Raw genomic sequence first — 17192 nt, forward strand, 5'->3', positions numbered from 1 at the left:
ACACAGCCTGCCATTACGGTTCTGGGTGAACATGATCAAGAACCCACAGTTCGTCTTTGACATCCACAAGAACAGCATCACAGATGCCTGCCTCTCTGTAGTGGCTCAGACTTTCATGGACTCCTGTTCAACCTCAGAGCACCGGCTGGGCAAAGACTCACCCTCCAACAAGCTTCTCTACGCCAAGGACATCCCCAGCTACAAGAACTGGGTGGAAAGGTGAGTTTAGCTCTAGGAACAGGAATGCCATAAGCAAGTGGTGCAATGAGGCCCTGCTTCATGGATGGAGGTAGGAGGCATCGTAAGTATTGCTTTTGGTAGCTGCTTCTGGGCGTTTTCTCTTTGGTTATTGCCTAAGTAGAAAGCTTGCTGTTAGCCTTTTATTCCCATGACCCTTGCAGCAGAGATGGAAATTTAATTAGAGGTGTGAACTGAAGGTGTTTGTTGTCATTGTTTCTCTTGAGGAGAAACTGTAGAGAAGAGATAGAGGGAGGGAGGAAGGAAGGACAGGTGATGCCTTTGAGCCCTGTGAAATGCATTTACTTCTAAGTCTTTCCACACAGACCAGAAGTAGATTGTTGTTCTTAGCATCGTTGTGACAGTCTTCACGCTGTCTAGATCCCAAGGGTCATAGAATTATCTCTCCTTATTCCAAGCCCAGTATATTTCCTTGACAGCTCTTCTGTGCTTTGGAAGAGATGCCGTAAGATTGACAACCTGGTGCATGAAGCTCTGCAGGTATTTTCTGAAAGGTCAGAGGTCTTTCCAAGCATTTAATCCACATCTGCAAGACCTGTAGCTACAGCTCAATGTTCTGTTCAATCTACTGCACTGAAGGTCAGTGCCTGCCAAAGCTTCTCTAGGGGGAGTACAACCAAAACAACTATTCCTGCAGCACGTAGGGGCTTCAGTTTGTCTATGATTTCCCGCAGGACAAGTGGCTAGCACATCTTGCACTCCATTCAGCAGGAGCCTGTCTGCTGGAGCAAGCCTTGCAGGAGTTGATCTGTGCTTTGTTTTCCAATATGCCACACTTTACTTGGTGTTATTGACAGGTTTGGGAACTGCACAGATGGAGAATGATTACTACGCTGTAAATAGCAAGATGGGTTTGTCTAACAGATCATTCCTGTGCAATGCCATCAGTTTAAAGCAATGACTTGTCTGGATGAGTTAGCAGGCGCTGTCTATTGATGCCATGTCATGCAGGTTATGTGAGACCTCTGCTACTGCAGGACACTGCTGTCAACCACTGTATTTCCTTTGGTGGGACTGATTTTCTCTTACCTTGTGAAAGGAGAGCATGGTTGATCAAAGAGCTCTGTCCCCTACTCAGCATGAGGTGACATTTTTACACTGATGCTCCCATTGCTCTCTGATTTGGCTGGACAATTATTTTTAGAGGTGGTTAAACACCTCTGAAAACGTTGTTTCTAGGCAACCTGTAAGGCTCTTAATACCTTGCTTAATTATGACCTACTTCTGGTACTGTGTCCAAGTTTCTTAGTATGTTCTGAGGTTGATTGCTGGGTTGAGCTGGGTGGGGGAAAAGAGATGTCTGAGATTCATTTAGAAATCAAGCTTGCACCAGCAGTACAAAGTCATACTCTAGTGATGCTTTAGCAGCCTTGTGTGCAGTGGGTGGTTGGTTTCTGTGGACAAATACTTTGTTTTACATGTGAACCCTGTTGATTTTTATCTTTGGAGATGGTACATCTGGGTGACAAACCGAGGTACGTAGGTGGGAAACAGGGTTTCTTTCTGGATGAACAAATGGCTGCAGTTTCCATTTTATTTTTCCGGTATTGATTTCACTTTGTGACTTTTGGGAGCTAAATCCCCTTTGTCCAGTGATCTTCAGCAATAGAGGATGCATTTCCCTGGAAGTTTTCCCAAACAACTGGATTTGCAAATGAGGTACATAACACCTCCTGCTGTGAGTAAACAGCACTGGATTTCTGTCCCCAGCTTGTGCTGGGTTGTTATCTGCACTGATACCTGACAGCTTGCACCAAAGCCCAAGGGGAGGATGTGAGGTTTGGAATATGGTTTGAGTTTCTGCCCTGCCTATGTTCTTGTGTGTCAGTTCCACTGACTCAAGGCAGTGGCACCTGGATGCTGTGGTAGATCAAAGGAAAAAACACATCAAGAATGAATAAAATATAAATTCAGTTCAAGCCTGAGTTAATGAATTCCTTTTCTCCATTCTGCATCTCTACTTCGAGGGAGTTATTCCAAATCCAAAGGCTTCCAGTGCTGGTTGGAGCTATTTCTGTAGTCAGTATCAGCTGGAGATGGCATCCTTCAAGACCACTAGACTTCTTCAAAGAGCAAATCATAAGATAAAAAGATCTTCAGTCAGGGAGTTTAAGAAGTGGTTGAGTAAATCAGAAGAACCTGAAATCAAATGAACTTCTTTGATGGAGGTGAAACTATAAGAGGGCAATTAGGCAGTGGTAGATTGTAATCCAACTTGAAGGCACTCTGGAATAAAGACAGACTTCTGACTTCTAACAGGTCTGTTGCAATGGTAGCTCAGCTGGGTTACTCCAGCCCTTTGCCACTGCTGGTTTCTTAGCGTGGAGTGTACCTTTGGGACTTGTAAAACTCAGCACAAGCATAATGCCATAAGAAGCAGGCATGGGTGAAGGTACATTCCTCCAGTCAAAGGTTGGTTTTCCTGCTCCTTAGATTGTGAATGTACATTGGAAAGGGAATAGCTGCAGATTCTGGCCTGACCAATGGTCTACATCTACATAGTAGTCAACTGGGAGTTTGATTTTAACAGTGCTTTTTAACGCTATTGGAAGGAGAGGTGGGCTGCCTGCTGAAACAAGACCTCTGAGAAATCCTGCCTTCTGTGCAAAACCAGGTTCAGCATTCAAATTACACCCCCAGGGCTCTTTCACTGGGGAAACACACCGGTTAAAAGTATGGAAGTGCAGCCACAACTTGGATTTCCTGGGGCAGAAGATGAGGCCTGACTGAGGCAGGAGAATTAACCCAGGAAACAGGGACAGGATATTTGGCTTTTGTTGAAGGCATGAAGAGTCAGGCTATAGTTCTAAAACAAAGTGGAGGCTTTTCAATTATCATTATATGAGGCTATTGAAAAAAAAAGAGGAAAAGAATGGGAACGGTAGACCAGATTCTCATCTGACTTCGGTTAGTAAAACTCCATAGGCTTTGCTAAATTTACATTAGAGCAGCCTCAGATCTGCATCTTTTCAAGTTTACTTCAAATGTCCCCTTTGAGCCTAGAAATCTGGAGAACTTGGGAGCATTTGATGCAATCCCCAAGCAATACAAAGGGGAGCCTGTTCTAATTGGACTGTCTCATTAGCATTCAACGCCACACTGAAAAGATGACAAAGGGCTGTGGCTGACCTTTCATTTCTCTCCATGCTGCCAAGCTTATGATAACACTTGTTTGAACTTCATTAACACCATTTAATTGCCTGCATCACAATCAATACGCTGTTTCCCTACCAAAGCCTGGCATGGAGTCGGGGATGTGGGAGACTGAAAAGGGGCAGAGCACAAAAAGCAGAAGCCAAAGAGTTTTTCCTTTGCACATTGGTGCCCAAAATACCTGCAGTGCTTCAAGGAGAGGAACGGGTGCTTTTTTCTCAACCCTGCAGAGACTTGGTCTCCTTTTGGATGCTTATTACGCATTAAAAATAGCCCCTCAAAGAAAACCTGAAAGTCAATGGAGACATTGCAAGTATTCGTTAACACCCTGAGAACCTTCCAATGAAGACCTTTCAAAATAGGTTTGCCACGTTTGGGACTAAAAGAGGTTTAAAGTGATGTGATCTGTGGGATTCAAAATTAGAACATCTGCAGTTTATTACATTAACCTGGGTAGAAACGCTACCTGACCTAGCCGTTGGTACCCAGGCCCTGGGTCCGTGATCTATTTCCTTTCATGGAGAATCTCTGAAAGGCATTAAACTGTAGACGCCAAGGTCTTAATCTGTTAGAAAATGTTATGAGAGTGTGTTTGGAGTACACAAAATAGATGGTCTGTACCCATTCGGGATCTAACCTACATAGCTTGTCAGCCTGTGGTTTTTGGACTGTGTAGTCAATAGATGGTCTCTTCCAGTGCAGTGCCTGTGGTATCTGTTGGACGCTTTGCAGCTGAGCTTTGGAAAGAAGGACACATTGGTCTAGTTTAGTACAATAAAGATTACAAGCTGCATGTACCCTAACAGTACACATTGAGGTTTTCAACAGAAACGCTGGAATGATTCCGAGGGCTTTAAAAGAGAGCATGAAATGGCAGGTGCAGATCCTGGCTCTGCTTTAAAACATGCGGTTTTCTGTGTCTCCCTTCCCTGTGAGAAAGAAGCTCAAGGTTCAGCAAACCAAGGGTCAAGCTAGGGGGGGTGTTGTCAGTAGAGATAATAAAAAGCAGTGCTGGAAAGGGCCTCAGGAGGTCAACCCAAGCAGCTCCTGCCCCAGGACAGGATCAGCTCTGTCTACAGTCTTCCTGCCAGATACTTGTCTACCCCTTTCTTAAAGGCCTCCAGCAACGGAGCCTCTGCTCTCCTCAGGCAGTCCCTTCCTGCACTTCCTTGTCCTTCCCATCAGAGTGTTTTCCCTGATGGCCAGACAAAGTCTCCCTGGCTGTAATTAAAGCCCTTGCCACCTCATTGCATGCCCGGGGGCAGTGGGTACAGCTCGTTCCCTCTCTGCTGCAGCTTTTGGTGTTATCTGAAGACTATTTGTCATTCTTCACTTTGAGTCTCCAAAAAGCTCCCAATGTTTTCTCATCTCAGTAACATGCTGTTCTTACTAGTGAAGTTTTCAGCAGGGATGAAAATGTGTCTCTACCCAGAGGATACAGCCTCAGGCCCACGTATCTTCTGCACTGAGACGATGCTGGATGGTTTCTTCTCCCAGAGAAACTGCCTGTGCACCAATTCACTCTTCAGCCATTTACTCAGCACTGTCCGCCCATCCTTTACCTTTTATTCTGAGACGAACAGGAACAGCAGCAGGAAAAGCCATGCACATGCAAAATAAAATCATTATCCTTAGTAGGGGATGCATACACAGACAGAATCATTCCCTCAATCACTGCAAGGCAAATCTCTGGAAGAGCAGGTCTTCGCCTAACTTTGGGGCTTGTAGCCTTTGCTTAGCTGTCATGCTATTACTGCCAACATTCAGTGTCCAACAGCCTGGCCTTGAATCTCTGTTGTCTGGGCTAACAGAGTCTTGCAGCTGCCTGTAGCTGAATCACAGAATCCCACACTGGTTTGGGTTGGACGAGACCCTAAAGCCCACTCAGTTCCACCCCTGCCACAGGCAGAGCCACTTCCACTAGAGCAGCTTGCTCCAAGCCCCTGTGTCCAACCTGGCCTTGAACACTGCCAGGGATGGGGCAGCCACAGCTTCTCTGGGCACCCTGTGCCAGTGCCCCAGTACCTTCAGCAAAACCACAAACTGCAGCTCAGATGCCTGCCAGGAGTACAATACTGCCATGCCGTGCCAATAGAAGAGCTGACCGCCTGTCCTTGCATTGCCAGACTTCATCCCATAAAGAGCTTGCCACAGGGCTGCTCCCAAGCTTTCCTTCAGCCCTTCTCTGCTATAGTAGTCCCCCACATCCCTTTTATGCATCTCTTCCTCCTTCACTGGTCCGGATACAGCCGGCTATTGCGTAACGCTAATTATGTTATTGCTGTAATTGTGACTGCCGTCTGCAGCACATGGATTCGTTACAAGCTTTTCATATGCTAAAATGATTATTAATGAGTGCAGTCCCAACCCAGCGACGGCACAACAGCCATGACAAAAAGATCTTTTGGAAGGCAATTAGCTCCGTGCTAAGCTGCCTAAACCACAGCAGTGCTGGAATATTTCAGACTGCAGAGGAAGCACTGGCAACGTGGCTTTTCTCTTCTGATGAGTTAATGAGTTGCTGAGTGGCAGCAGGCACAGTCATTCTTGTGAGACAGCTCCGCTAAAGAGCATTCAGAGCATCCCTTCAGAGAAGGACTTGGAGGTGTTGGTGGATGAGAAACTGAACATGAGCCGGCTTCAGTGTGTGCTTGAGCCCAGAAAGCAACCGTATCCTGGGCTGCATCAAAAGGAGCGTGACCAGCAGGTCGAAGGAGGTGATCCTGCCCCTTTGCTCTTCTCCTGTGAGACCTCACCTGGAGCATTGTGTGCAGTTCTGGTGTCCTCAACATAAAAAGGACACGGAACTGTTGGAACAAGTCCAGAGAAGGGCCACGAGGATGATCAGGGGCTGGAGCACCTCCTGTATGAAGACAGGCTGAGGAAGTTGGGGCTGTTGAGCCTGGAGAAGAGAAGCTGCGTGGAGACCTCAGAGCAGCCTTCCAGTATCTGAAGGGGGCCTATAGGGATGCTGGGGAGGGACTCTTCATTAGGGACTGTAGTGACAGGACAAGGGGTGATGGGTTCAAACTGAAACGGGAAGTTCAGGTTAGGTATAAGGAAGAAATTCTTCCCTGTGAGGGTGGTGAGGTGCTGGCACAGGGTGCCCAGAGAACTGGTAAATGCTCCATCCCTGTTGGTGTTCAAGGCCAGGTTGGAAAGAGTCTTGGGTGACATGGTCTACTGTGAGGCATCCCTGCCCACGGCAGGGCTTTGGAACCGGATGATCTTAAGATCCTTTCCAACCCAAACCATTCTATTATTCTATGATTCTATGTTTTCCTGTTTGGTACAGGAGGCAGAAGCATTTATCCCTGGCTTGTTTAGCCAGAGTAAGTGTATTCCCAGGTCACTGTTCTATTGCTTACCTTAGGAAACAAAACAACACCAAGCAAAGGCAACCCAAGTGAAGAGGAGGATGTGAAAGGATTATGAAGAGTTATCTTTTGAGAAAAAGAGGAAGCACTACTAGACACTGTCCCATCTAAACTCCTTTACCATACAACAGTGTCAGGGGATGAGCTCTCATGTGCTCTCCCATTCAAGCCAGGCTGGGGTGAGTTGCTGTGCTAATGATACCTGTGAAGTCACATCCTAAGGAATAATCCTCACATCCTCCATCTGAGTTGCTGAGTGATGGATTTACTCACGTTTCCCAGGGTTTTTATTGCCTCTGAAGTCTAATGAATGTATTTCTTGACACATGAGAGAATGAACAGCCTTAAGGTAAGATCTCAGGCTCCTCCTGGAAACTCAAGGGGAAACTCGAGCACATAAGGCAGGATCTTTTGGTATGCATCCAAGAATCTTCTGGAGACAGCTGGGAAAGGACCCACTGGAAGTAATCAAAGCTGCAGTACAGAAGAAGTAACAAACCTACAGCACCAGACCAGCAAATGGTGCACATCTGACCAAGTAGCCATCATCTTCCACTTTGGACTCCCAGTTTGGAACCTTTGGAGGCAAGATAAAATGGATTTGCTGCATGTACCCTGCTACCTGTCTCATTTAGAGGGAACCTGGCTTAGTCTTGTGTTCCCAGCCTCCTTGTGCCTCATTCAGCCTCTGTAACTGTGGAAGTGTGAATCCAAGTTCTGTCCATGTCTCAAGTGAGATCTGGTGGCCCTCTTCTCACAGGATCAGTGTGGTGAAAGAGCATCTCCCCCTGAATTGCCTTGCAGCTTATCTATGGTGTAATTGAGAAGGGAAGTAGCACACAGGCAGCCTTGCAAATGCTGGCAGTGAGAATGTAAAGCCCTCTGGGCTTTGGTGACAGCTTCACAGTGGGTTTGAAAGCATTTGGGGTATGCAAATGGAAGAGAGGCCCTAAGTACCTCTGAGGATCGGTGCTTATATAGAAGGCAAATAAAGACACAGCAGGGATGTTGTCATCTCCCTCCTAAGATGATTTAATATACACATTCATCATTTCTTTAGATAGCACAGTGATGGCTTCATTAGAAATACTTCAGTATAAATAAGTCATTTGGCCATAGCAGGGTTCTGATGGAAGAATATTATATGTCTTCTCCTTATACCAGCAGCTAGGTTTGATTGTTTTATGTGGTTTTTCCCCCTTCTTTTTCTTATATTTTATCCCTGGAACACACTTCCACAATGCCTTGGTTTGCTGTCCTAATAGGAAATGACTGCTCAGGTGTGTGATGCCCAGGGAATTGAGTCCAAGTGAGACCAAGATGCTTTGGTACAGTGGTGGGTAATGGCCCATGAACCCAGAATAGCGAGAGCACAGCTTGAGAGTCTGTTGTGAGTGGATAGACCTCCAAACCCTGAAACTCAGATTCCTGCATCCTTCCTTCGCTCTAAGGAGCATTATGTAGTGCTTTTTGTTGTTCAGATGAGTCATGGGAGTGTTTTTCTGCTGGGAAAATATCTCTGTGGGGCTGGAAAGGGACTGAGGAGCTTTCAGGCCCTTGTGAGTGACTTAGGAGAGCATTGCTATAAGGTGAAAAGGAGACAGGACACACTTGGAGAAGCAGATGATATGTCTTGTGTTTCAGTTCTTGAAAGCACCCTAGCCCTATAACCACTCTCCTGCCACCATTTAATGACTGGTTGTACCAGAGAGGAAAAGGCGAATTTCAACAGGTTGTCAGAGCCAGACCAGCAAATACAACACAGGAACTCTGCTTTCCTCCACTGGCCTCATTCTTTTTTGCTATGATGTAATCCCCTTCACTTTTCATTTCACCCAGCAGGAGAGTACCTATGCAATATTCATGAGAATCTGGGCTCTTCTCCATGGGCTCTTCTCAAGTACCATAAATCAGTGCATTTCACTGCATTGCAGGCTGTTTCTCCCCACAGGCCTATGAACTGTGCTGGTTGCACACGGATGTAGTTTCCTTTGGGTGCCAAGGCACACTTTGCTTTTTGGCCATAAAACTCCTTGTTTCCCAGCAATGTGCTTTACATCTGAGGAATCAGCAATAGCACTGTCATGGATGCCACTGGTTCCTGACATGCGTATGACTTTGTCCAGCTGCTGATGCTGTGACCTATTTGAGTGTTCCTGAGGGCAGCAAAGGGCTAGAAATACTTATTCATCCTGATCACCACCTTCTCTTGGATGTAGTTCTGCAGGACAAGTCCTCACAGGATTTCTGGATGCCTGCTTTGCTCATAGACAACTGTTCAGATCCACTTGGGGATTGAGGGTTAGGCAGAGTGTAAAGCAAAATCAAGCCCAGACCACTCAGTGATGAGTGATGATGGAATGGGCAATATTTAGGCCACAGGACTGAGTTCAATTAGGACTTTTTGATGGTCCTAAGCCCAGAAGATAAGATGCTAGGCCTCCAGGGACAGTCATGTTGTGCATACTGGAAGTTACAGCAGACTTAATAAGGTTTGCATGAGTTTTTATGATGAGCCAGAGCCTAGCTTTGGAAGCAGGCAGGCAGGAAAAAATTAAGGGATAAGCACCTCTGTCTTCTATGCCTTTATCTCTCAAGGGTTACACCACACTCCGCTGCAAAACCAGGATAACAACTGACACAACCCATCGCAATAAATCAGTATGGGAGTGAATGACCAAAACCAGAGCCTTCTGGTGTGGAGGGATTTCCTCCCTGCGCACTTGTGCTTCGTTCTTTACATCAGAGACTCAGCAGCTGCTTGTCCCACTGTGTGACAGTGAGTGTTTTCCCACTTGTCTCTCTGAAGGATCTTTATCATCGAGCACTTCAGTGTCCTATTTGCAGCGAAAACCAGCCTCCATCTCAGCGGGTGTCTCAGTGCTGTTTACAGGGCACCTGTCAGCAATTTTGGCTCCCTGTCCCCTCTGCCTCCTAATTATGGATTGCTGCAGCTATGGGGGGGGGGGGGTGTTCTTCTTTTTTTTTTTTTTCTTTCTTTCTTTTTTTTTTTTTCTTTGTGCACAAAATGTCAAGTTGCAGAAATTAAAAATGTAAATGATGGTGTCTAATTAACCAGTTGACAGCAGAGTACAGCTGCGAGTGACAGTGACTGATTACCTTCTGCAAACCTTGTCCTCCAAGACCTGTCTTACCCGGGGGGGACAAAGGACATCATGGGAAATAGCAACTTCCTTAAAGAGATATTACTCTGCTGATGAAACCTGATGCACAATGGTTTTGTAGGATCTCTTTATCCTCTTGATCCTCATGATCTTAAGGGATCCTCTTATCTTAAGGGGTCTTCTTGAGCTAAGGGGAATGGCATTGACTCCTAACGAAAGGAGTTTTTCCCCAGTCAGAGTAGGGATGGGGATGTTGAATCCTGTTGCCTCAAACTGACAGCTTAAAATCTGGGGCAAAAGGTTGATGCTGAGCGGCAGACAAGTTGTTGGGATAGACTGGATTCAGTATGGGAGGTGGATGATGTTAGCAGTGGATGGAGGTGAACTAGTGTGAATAGTGCAAGCAAGCATGCAACAGGTTTATTTGTCTACTGGTGTGAAATTCTGAGCTCTCAATGGGCAGCAAGATCAGTGGAACTTCTCTGTGGGACAAGAGGAGGGGCTCAAAAGTCCTTGAAGGCCTGACAAAGGAACACAGCATGAATAGTTACTGCCTACTGCTTTGAATGGCATGTATAAGGTTTACAGGATGCTCTTTGGGACTGCAGTCCCAGAATAGGTTTGAGTGAATACAACACAGGGTTGAGTGAGTACAACAGTCATCTCCCTTGCTGTAAAAGAAGAGCATGACCACATACACCATTGATGCACCAAGAAACCCTGTGAGTCCTAAGTGGTGCCGCTTTGGGTGCCCCTGCCCATGGCAGGGTGCTGGAACTGGACCTTTCCAACTCAAACCATTCTATTTCTATTATATGATGATTCTATGATTCTCTTTATTGTTGGTGGCTTTAATGTCTTGATTCCCTACTCCATCCTCTCAAATGCACCCATATTTCTCTCTCCCAGGTACTATTCAGACATTGCCAAAATGCCAGCAATCAGTGACCAGGACATGAATGCATACCTGGCTGAGCAGTCTCGCATGCATATGAACGAGTTCAACACCATGAGTGCACTCTCAGAGATATACTCCTACGTTGGCAAGTACAGCGAGGAGGTAAGAGCAGTTCTGCAGGACCATGGGACATCACACCCACTCTCAGAGCCTAGCATGTGTCACAGGTACCTATCTTCATCCTTGCTGTGGGGATGATGGATTTATGGAATGAAAAGAAAGGCCTGGAGTCTGGAAAAAGATGCTTTGGGATTATTTGTCTCCCCAGTAGTCTTCCACCTGGATCCCTCTCATTTTTGTATCCTGTTATTAGCTTGCAGTAGTTGATGGTCAGATGTTTGCTTGCTACAGAGGAGCCCTTCATGAGCTCTTCATCACGTGGAACCAGAAGTGAGCATATGTGCCTAGTACTATTTCAGATACCCTAAAGAACTCAAGAATGGTCCAGCAAGCATGACATACAACTTAAATGTGACTTACCCGATTCTGTGTGTTGAAGATGCAGTTAGACCACTTGTGGCATCTCAAGTACAGGTTCTGGGGAGATTTAGATTAGATGTCAGGAAGAAACTCTTTCTTGTGAGGGTGCTGAGGCGCTGGCACAGGGTGCCCAGAGAAGCTGTGGCTGCCCCATCCCTGGCAGTGTTCAAGGGCAGGTTGGACACAGGGGCTTGGAGCAAGCTGCTCTAGTGGAAGGTGTCCCTGCCCGTGGCAGGGGTTGGAGCTGGATGATCTTTAAGGTCCCTTCCAACCCAAACCAGTCTGAGATTCTAAGTGATATAGCAAGGTGATGAATAAAGCTAGCAAGTAATTAATCTCCATGACAACAATCCATTTATTTGGTTGCAGTCTAGAGGTCTGCATCATCTCCAAACTGCCTGCCTAATTCCCCACTGGCTCACTGACCTGCTTCGGTCATGCTTTGCATGATATAAGCTAAGCCTGAGAACTACCTTAGGGAAAGCTAACCCTCACTTGCTGCTATAAGATGCTGCACTCAGTCCTTCTGGGTAAAAAAAAAAAGGTACAATCTTTATCACTTCTTTCTCTTCTTTTCCAGATTCTTGGAGCCCTTGATCAAGACGACCAGGCTGGGAAACAGAAACTTGCCTACAAACTTGAACAAGTCATAACCCTCATGAGCATAGACAGCTGAGAACTGTCCTGCCAGGGACACCCTGGGAGGGATAAACCAAGTCGTGCCTCACTCAAGATCATCATCTTTACCAAGTGCAAGTTTTGATCGGCTGTAAGCAGAGTCACCTGAACAGTGCTCCTCTCTCTTTCTCTCATTTCTTTCTCTTTCAATATCTATGGACGAAGCAACAGAGCCCCAGGGGTTAAGAGAAAAGACTGCAGAGAAATCCTGGCTCTGGGGACATCAAGATGTTTGGGTGAAGCTCTTCTTTTCACAGCTTCCCCTCTGCCTTTGCCCTAGAGAAGGACTATTGCACACAACCCCCCCTACTCAAACCCTCCCTCACCATCACATCATTCTGGAGATGCAAAACTGGGAGGTAACTTCTTTCATGCTGCTTTAAACTGCCTTCCAGGGGCTGTAGCCTCTGGAGTGGACATGGAAATGAACTCAGTATTACTAAAGGCCTCCCCAGGGGGAAGGCAAGCCTGCCTGCAGGGATCCTGGAGGGCAGGAGCAAGTCAAGATCCTCTCCTGCAGAGCCATTGCAACTCTATCTCTTGATAGTGACCCACTGGGAGAGGAATCCAAAGGCTCCCCAAAATATGCCACAGCTCCTGCCAGAGTGGGACCATTGTGGCTCTTATCTGCCTGGGCAAACAGCAGTGAAGCTGCTCATCTGGGGCAGGGTCAAGAGTAGAGGAGGAGACCGATGGTCCCCTGCCCATGTGTTCCATATGGTTCTTCTTATTTTTCCAAGAGACCTGTGTTCCCCTCTGTCTTTCCCATTGTGTCCTGTTGGTTGTAGCACTGCGGCAAAAATGCTCTCTCTGCTCAGTGGTGGTTCTGTTCCTTCTGGCAATGGACAGCACAGCATCTCCTTAGTCCCCACCTCAGCTTGGAAAGCAAAAGCCAGAAGTCTCATTTTGTTCCAGGCAAGGAGCTTGGCCTCAAAAACCAACCAGAGGGATTTTGTTTTAAAGCTGTTAGTTCTTTCCATTCTGTTTCCTCAACTGGAACAAAGCTATTGTTTTCTCATTGTGGAATATCAGAAGGATACTGAAGGGCTTGTCATGAAGCGAGGTGGTACATACAACTGATGGTAAAAACCTTCCTTCGAAGCCACTCCTAAGAGGAAATGTCATCATGCATTTTAGAAGGAAATCTTGGATGAAATCCAAATGAAACATTGCAGAGAAGTCTTCTACCTAGATACCCCTAGCCAAACTGCATGTCTTCTGGAGATCTCTGAACTGCTGTAAGCCCATCTGCCTTTTGGTGCCAACTCCTGGCCTCTCCTGTTCTCCATTTCTGGAACCAACAGGCCTTGCTGAAGGCACAGTTGCTGCCTGGGAAGGATTTGCTCTCTCTTTGCACTTCCTATCCCTTCAGAGATCACTGTCCTATCCTCTACTCAGCTCCTCCAGAACAACATCTCTACCTGTTTCATGGCCAGCCAAAGAGGTGTGAGCTCCTGTGTCTCTTCTGTGTTTGACTGCTTTGTTCATACAGCTGCTAGCCTAGATAACACCATGGTTCAGCTTACAAGGAGACCCTCAAGGTCTGGAGAACCTTGCATCTTGTACACCACGGAGGGAAGAGCTGGGTCTGCATTTGCCTAACCAGAAATGAACAGAGCTCACTAGCAGATGGAGGAGTGGCTTGACGCCACGGAGAATAAGCTCACATCCATCCCACACCATCCACAGAGCTACAGCCTGGATCTACTTTGCACCTGGAGGGAGGAAGGGGTAAAAACAGGGTGTGTAAATTGATTACAGAACGAGTGCATTGGTTTTTATTCATGCATCTTACTAGCAAACCAGAACCTCTTTGAGAGTGACAGATGGGTGCATTTAATAGGGGATGTGGTGCAAACAGGAGTCAGTCAGCAAGCGGGTTTCGTTCAGCCAAGCAGATACACGTGTAGGCAAGTCTTTCTAAAACCAGTTAAATAACAGCAGTCCCAAACTGGATGTGTCTGTGGAGAGAATATCACAAGGTTCATACTGAAACAGCAAACGTAGGGACACGTCTTGGTTTTAAAACCCCAGACATTTCTCTCTTGATTCTAGTTATTTTATGTGTGCGTGAGCGTGTGTGTGTGTATCTGTGTGCACGTGTGCGTTCTTTCCTCTTTAGTTTTGCTTGCTTTCTGTTTGAGTGCTGAGCTGATGGACTCATCATGCACCTTATGAACATCTCAGCATTTGTAAGAGGCCTGCGCATTGGGGATGATTTTGGGGAGTTTGGTTGGTTCTGCCATTGGTTTTGTTGATGCGTTCAAGTAACGTCGGCGCATGTTCCAGATCCACTGATGATGGCTGTGAAAGTGGGGTGAAAAGTCCCACCAGAGCCAGCAGTAAGAAAATGACAACAACAACACAAACACAATATTTTTATAAGTACATAAAAAAAGGAAAAATAAAAATAAAAAAAAAAAGGAAGAAACCAAAGGTTTTGACAAACAAAGTGCCACAAAAGAGAAATATGGACCCTATTGTCATGCCTTGTACTCACACCTGGATGGTAGGAGTCTAAGGACGAATAGCTGGCTTGGAGGGAAGGGGTTATGAGTGATGGGCTGTACTGCCTGGACATGCGCACATGAAAGGATGAGGAAGCTGGAAGTATCAAAGTGAACTGGTGTAATCCTGTTACTGGAGTCAGAGGAACATCACAGGGGAAATTCAAGACTCACCCTGTTTCGTTTCGATGTTTTCAGGTCTGCGTTTTTCGGTTTGTGATGGTTGTTTTTCATTGTGATTATTTTATTTCTTCTTGCTGGTACGGAGTTTTCCATCTGTAATATATATTTTTCTGTGTTTTTTTCAAGAAAAAAACTTGAACACCTCAGAGACACTGAGATTGAAACACTATGGGGAAATGGGAAGCTCTGTGAGATTGGTGTCTTAACCCTTCCCGATTTCCCCGTTAGGCATTTCTGTTTTCTCTCCACCCTCTTCTTTCCCCCATCCCCAGGATTTGAAAGAAAATCTCTATTTTGCTTCTCTTTCATCTCCTCCTTAGTTTTGTTTTTCTTTATTTGGTGTTTGAGCTGGTTTTGGGTTTTGTGTGGAAAATGTGCCAGAATTGTGATGTAAATGCGTGGGCTTCCTCCGCTGTACCCTTCAGTGCCCTCCCCATTTACAACCATTGTCCCAGCATCCCCCAGTCTATGAGAGGTCTTGGCATCTTTCTTCCCAGCCTCAACTGTTCAGCTAACTATTTTTTAAGTGCATGTAGAATACAATAAAAAGCAAAGACACAAACAGAAGAATGAGCCCTACTACGACATGGATGCGTTCTTTTCCTCTTCCTTTGATTTGTTTCTTCCCACCTCCCTTTCCACACTTGACAAAAAAATGCCCAACAGGTGGCATTCCATGCTGGTTTTCAAGATTCATGGAGAGAACTGGAGCCAAAATCCCTGGAAGTCAATAGACAGGCTCCTAATATCCAAAATATGCCGGACGATAGGCTGATCTTTATGGGTATTTCTCAAACACTGCAATCAAGACAATGAATTATAGAATGGTTTGGGTTGAAAGGGACGTTAAGGCTCATTCAGTTCCAATCCCTTCCATGGACAGAGACACCTTCCACTAGAGCAGCTTGCTCCAAGCCCCTGTGTCCAACCTGGCCTTGAACACTGCCAGGGATGGGGCAGCCACAGCTTCTCTGGGCACCCTGTGCCAGCACCTCACCACTCTCACAGTGAAGAGCTTCTTCTTTATATCCAACCTAAATCTCCCCTGTTTAAGCTTGGCTTAAACAAGAGGGTAAAATCCATTTTCTGTTTCTCCAGACCAGGGAGCTATGATCATTTACACAATCACAGTAGACTGTTTCTATGGTGGCAGATTCCTCACCATGACAGTTGATAGAGTCATTGGCATATAGTGATCATAGAATCATAGAATAGTTAGGGTTGGAAAGGACCTTAAGATCATGTAGTTACAATCCCCTGCCATGGGCAGGAACACCTTCCACTAGACAATGCCAGGACAATTTGCTCCATGCATCTGATGAGTAGTAAAAGAGGGCAAGTGGAAGTCTCAGATACCTATGGCCATCCAAACATGGTATGCTGTGGAGCTGGCAACTGGTGAAGCAAGTGAACCTCAACATCATGGTGTGAACTTCAGCCTCCTGGCCATTCACAACCTGAGTTTTCCCTCTTTGCATCCAATGCTGTTCCCGTTCCAAAGTATCATTTGGTCCATGGAGTGCTGCAGTTTCCCCTCACTTCTTCCACCGTGCAATGCCTCTTTCTCCCCAAAAGTTGAGTTGTCTTACAGAGCATAACTACTCTGTGTGGAATGCTTTGAAAATAGAGCTTGTCAACCACCTTTTCTTTGGGGTGGCTCAGTTCACTACGCTGTTAGAGAAGGACCCAAGGGGACACAGGCTTACAGCAAAGAATTAATCTGTAGGAAGAGGTCAGGAAAAGAATAGATATTTACACTTGGAACAAATAAAACCACCAACACCCCCTCCCCAGCAAGGATATAAAGCTGCTTAAGTCTAACCAACCTGTCACGTGTGTGATTTCTGTTGTCGTCGTTGTTGTCCATTGGCGCTCTTTTGTTTTGTGTTAATCTTCTGTTCTAAAAATGGAGTTTTACCTCAAGAAATTCTTTCTGCTTGGAAACAGATCACCTCAAAGATGCTGGCAGCAGAGAGTAGGGTGCAGGGAAGCTCAGTAAAGCAAACCTGGGTGTGGGAAACAAAGGGGAAACCAGGACATTTAGGCTCTTTCAGCATTCCCTTCTCTTGCTGGTGTGCTCTGATGTGTCTCCTTGACTCTGAAGGCAGCATTTCTCAGTAGGAGAGGTTGCTGCTCGCTTTCAGATAGACTGAGACATGAGAGCCAGTTGGAGAAATCAAGGCACATGTCCAAGCTTGCAGACCTTCCTGAAGTATCTTAGGAGAAACTTGGTGTTATTTCATCTTTCTATGCTGCTCTTTCTCCAGTGCCTGGAGAAAACCCACTTTCCAGCCCAGAGTGGGGTAAGGAAGCAGAGATTAGGTGCTAGCTAAATGCTCCCAACGTTTTCCCCAAGGAATCAAGATGAGAGGCAACTGGATTATTTAAGGTCACGAGACAGACCCCTTCCTAGTGTCTGACCCTGTGTCTTGGACGTACACACTTGCCCAGAAGTCTCATTCTCTGTTTTGCT

At 46.1% G+C, this 17192-nt stretch overlaps 1 protein-coding gene across 3 annotated transcripts in view; it reads left to right on the forward strand.

Annotated features, from left to right (window-relative positions):
• PLXNA4 (plexin A4) overlaps window positions 1-16499 on the forward strand; it is a 469295-nt gene extending 452796 nt beyond the window's left edge. For 2 of the 3 annotated variants that reach the window (XM_061467955.1, XM_061467956.1), the window contains exons 30-32: window positions 7-219; window positions 10823-10973; window positions 11932-16499. In XM_061467955.1, the coding sequence (XP_061323939.1) occupies window positions 7-219; window positions 10823-10973; window positions 11932-12027 (460 nt within the window). In that variant the 3' untranslated portion in view covers window positions 12028-16499. Of the gene's footprint in view, window positions 1-6; window positions 220-1851; window positions 2302-10822; window positions 10974-11931 lie in introns of those variants that run through there. The other variant, XM_061467957.1, reaches the window with a different exon arrangement.
• Window positions 16500-17192: the final 693 nt, after the last annotated feature.

The sequence above is a fragment of the Pezoporus flaviventris genome, unplaced genomic scaffold, assembly GCF_033815535.1.
Source record: "Pezoporus flaviventris isolate CSIRO_AGI_PZ_B2104156 unplaced genomic scaffold, CSIRO_AGI_Pfla_v1 ptg000046l, whole genome shotgun sequence".
NCBI classification, from domain to species: Eukaryota; Metazoa; Chordata; class Aves; order Psittaciformes; family Psittacidae; genus Pezoporus; species Pezoporus flaviventris.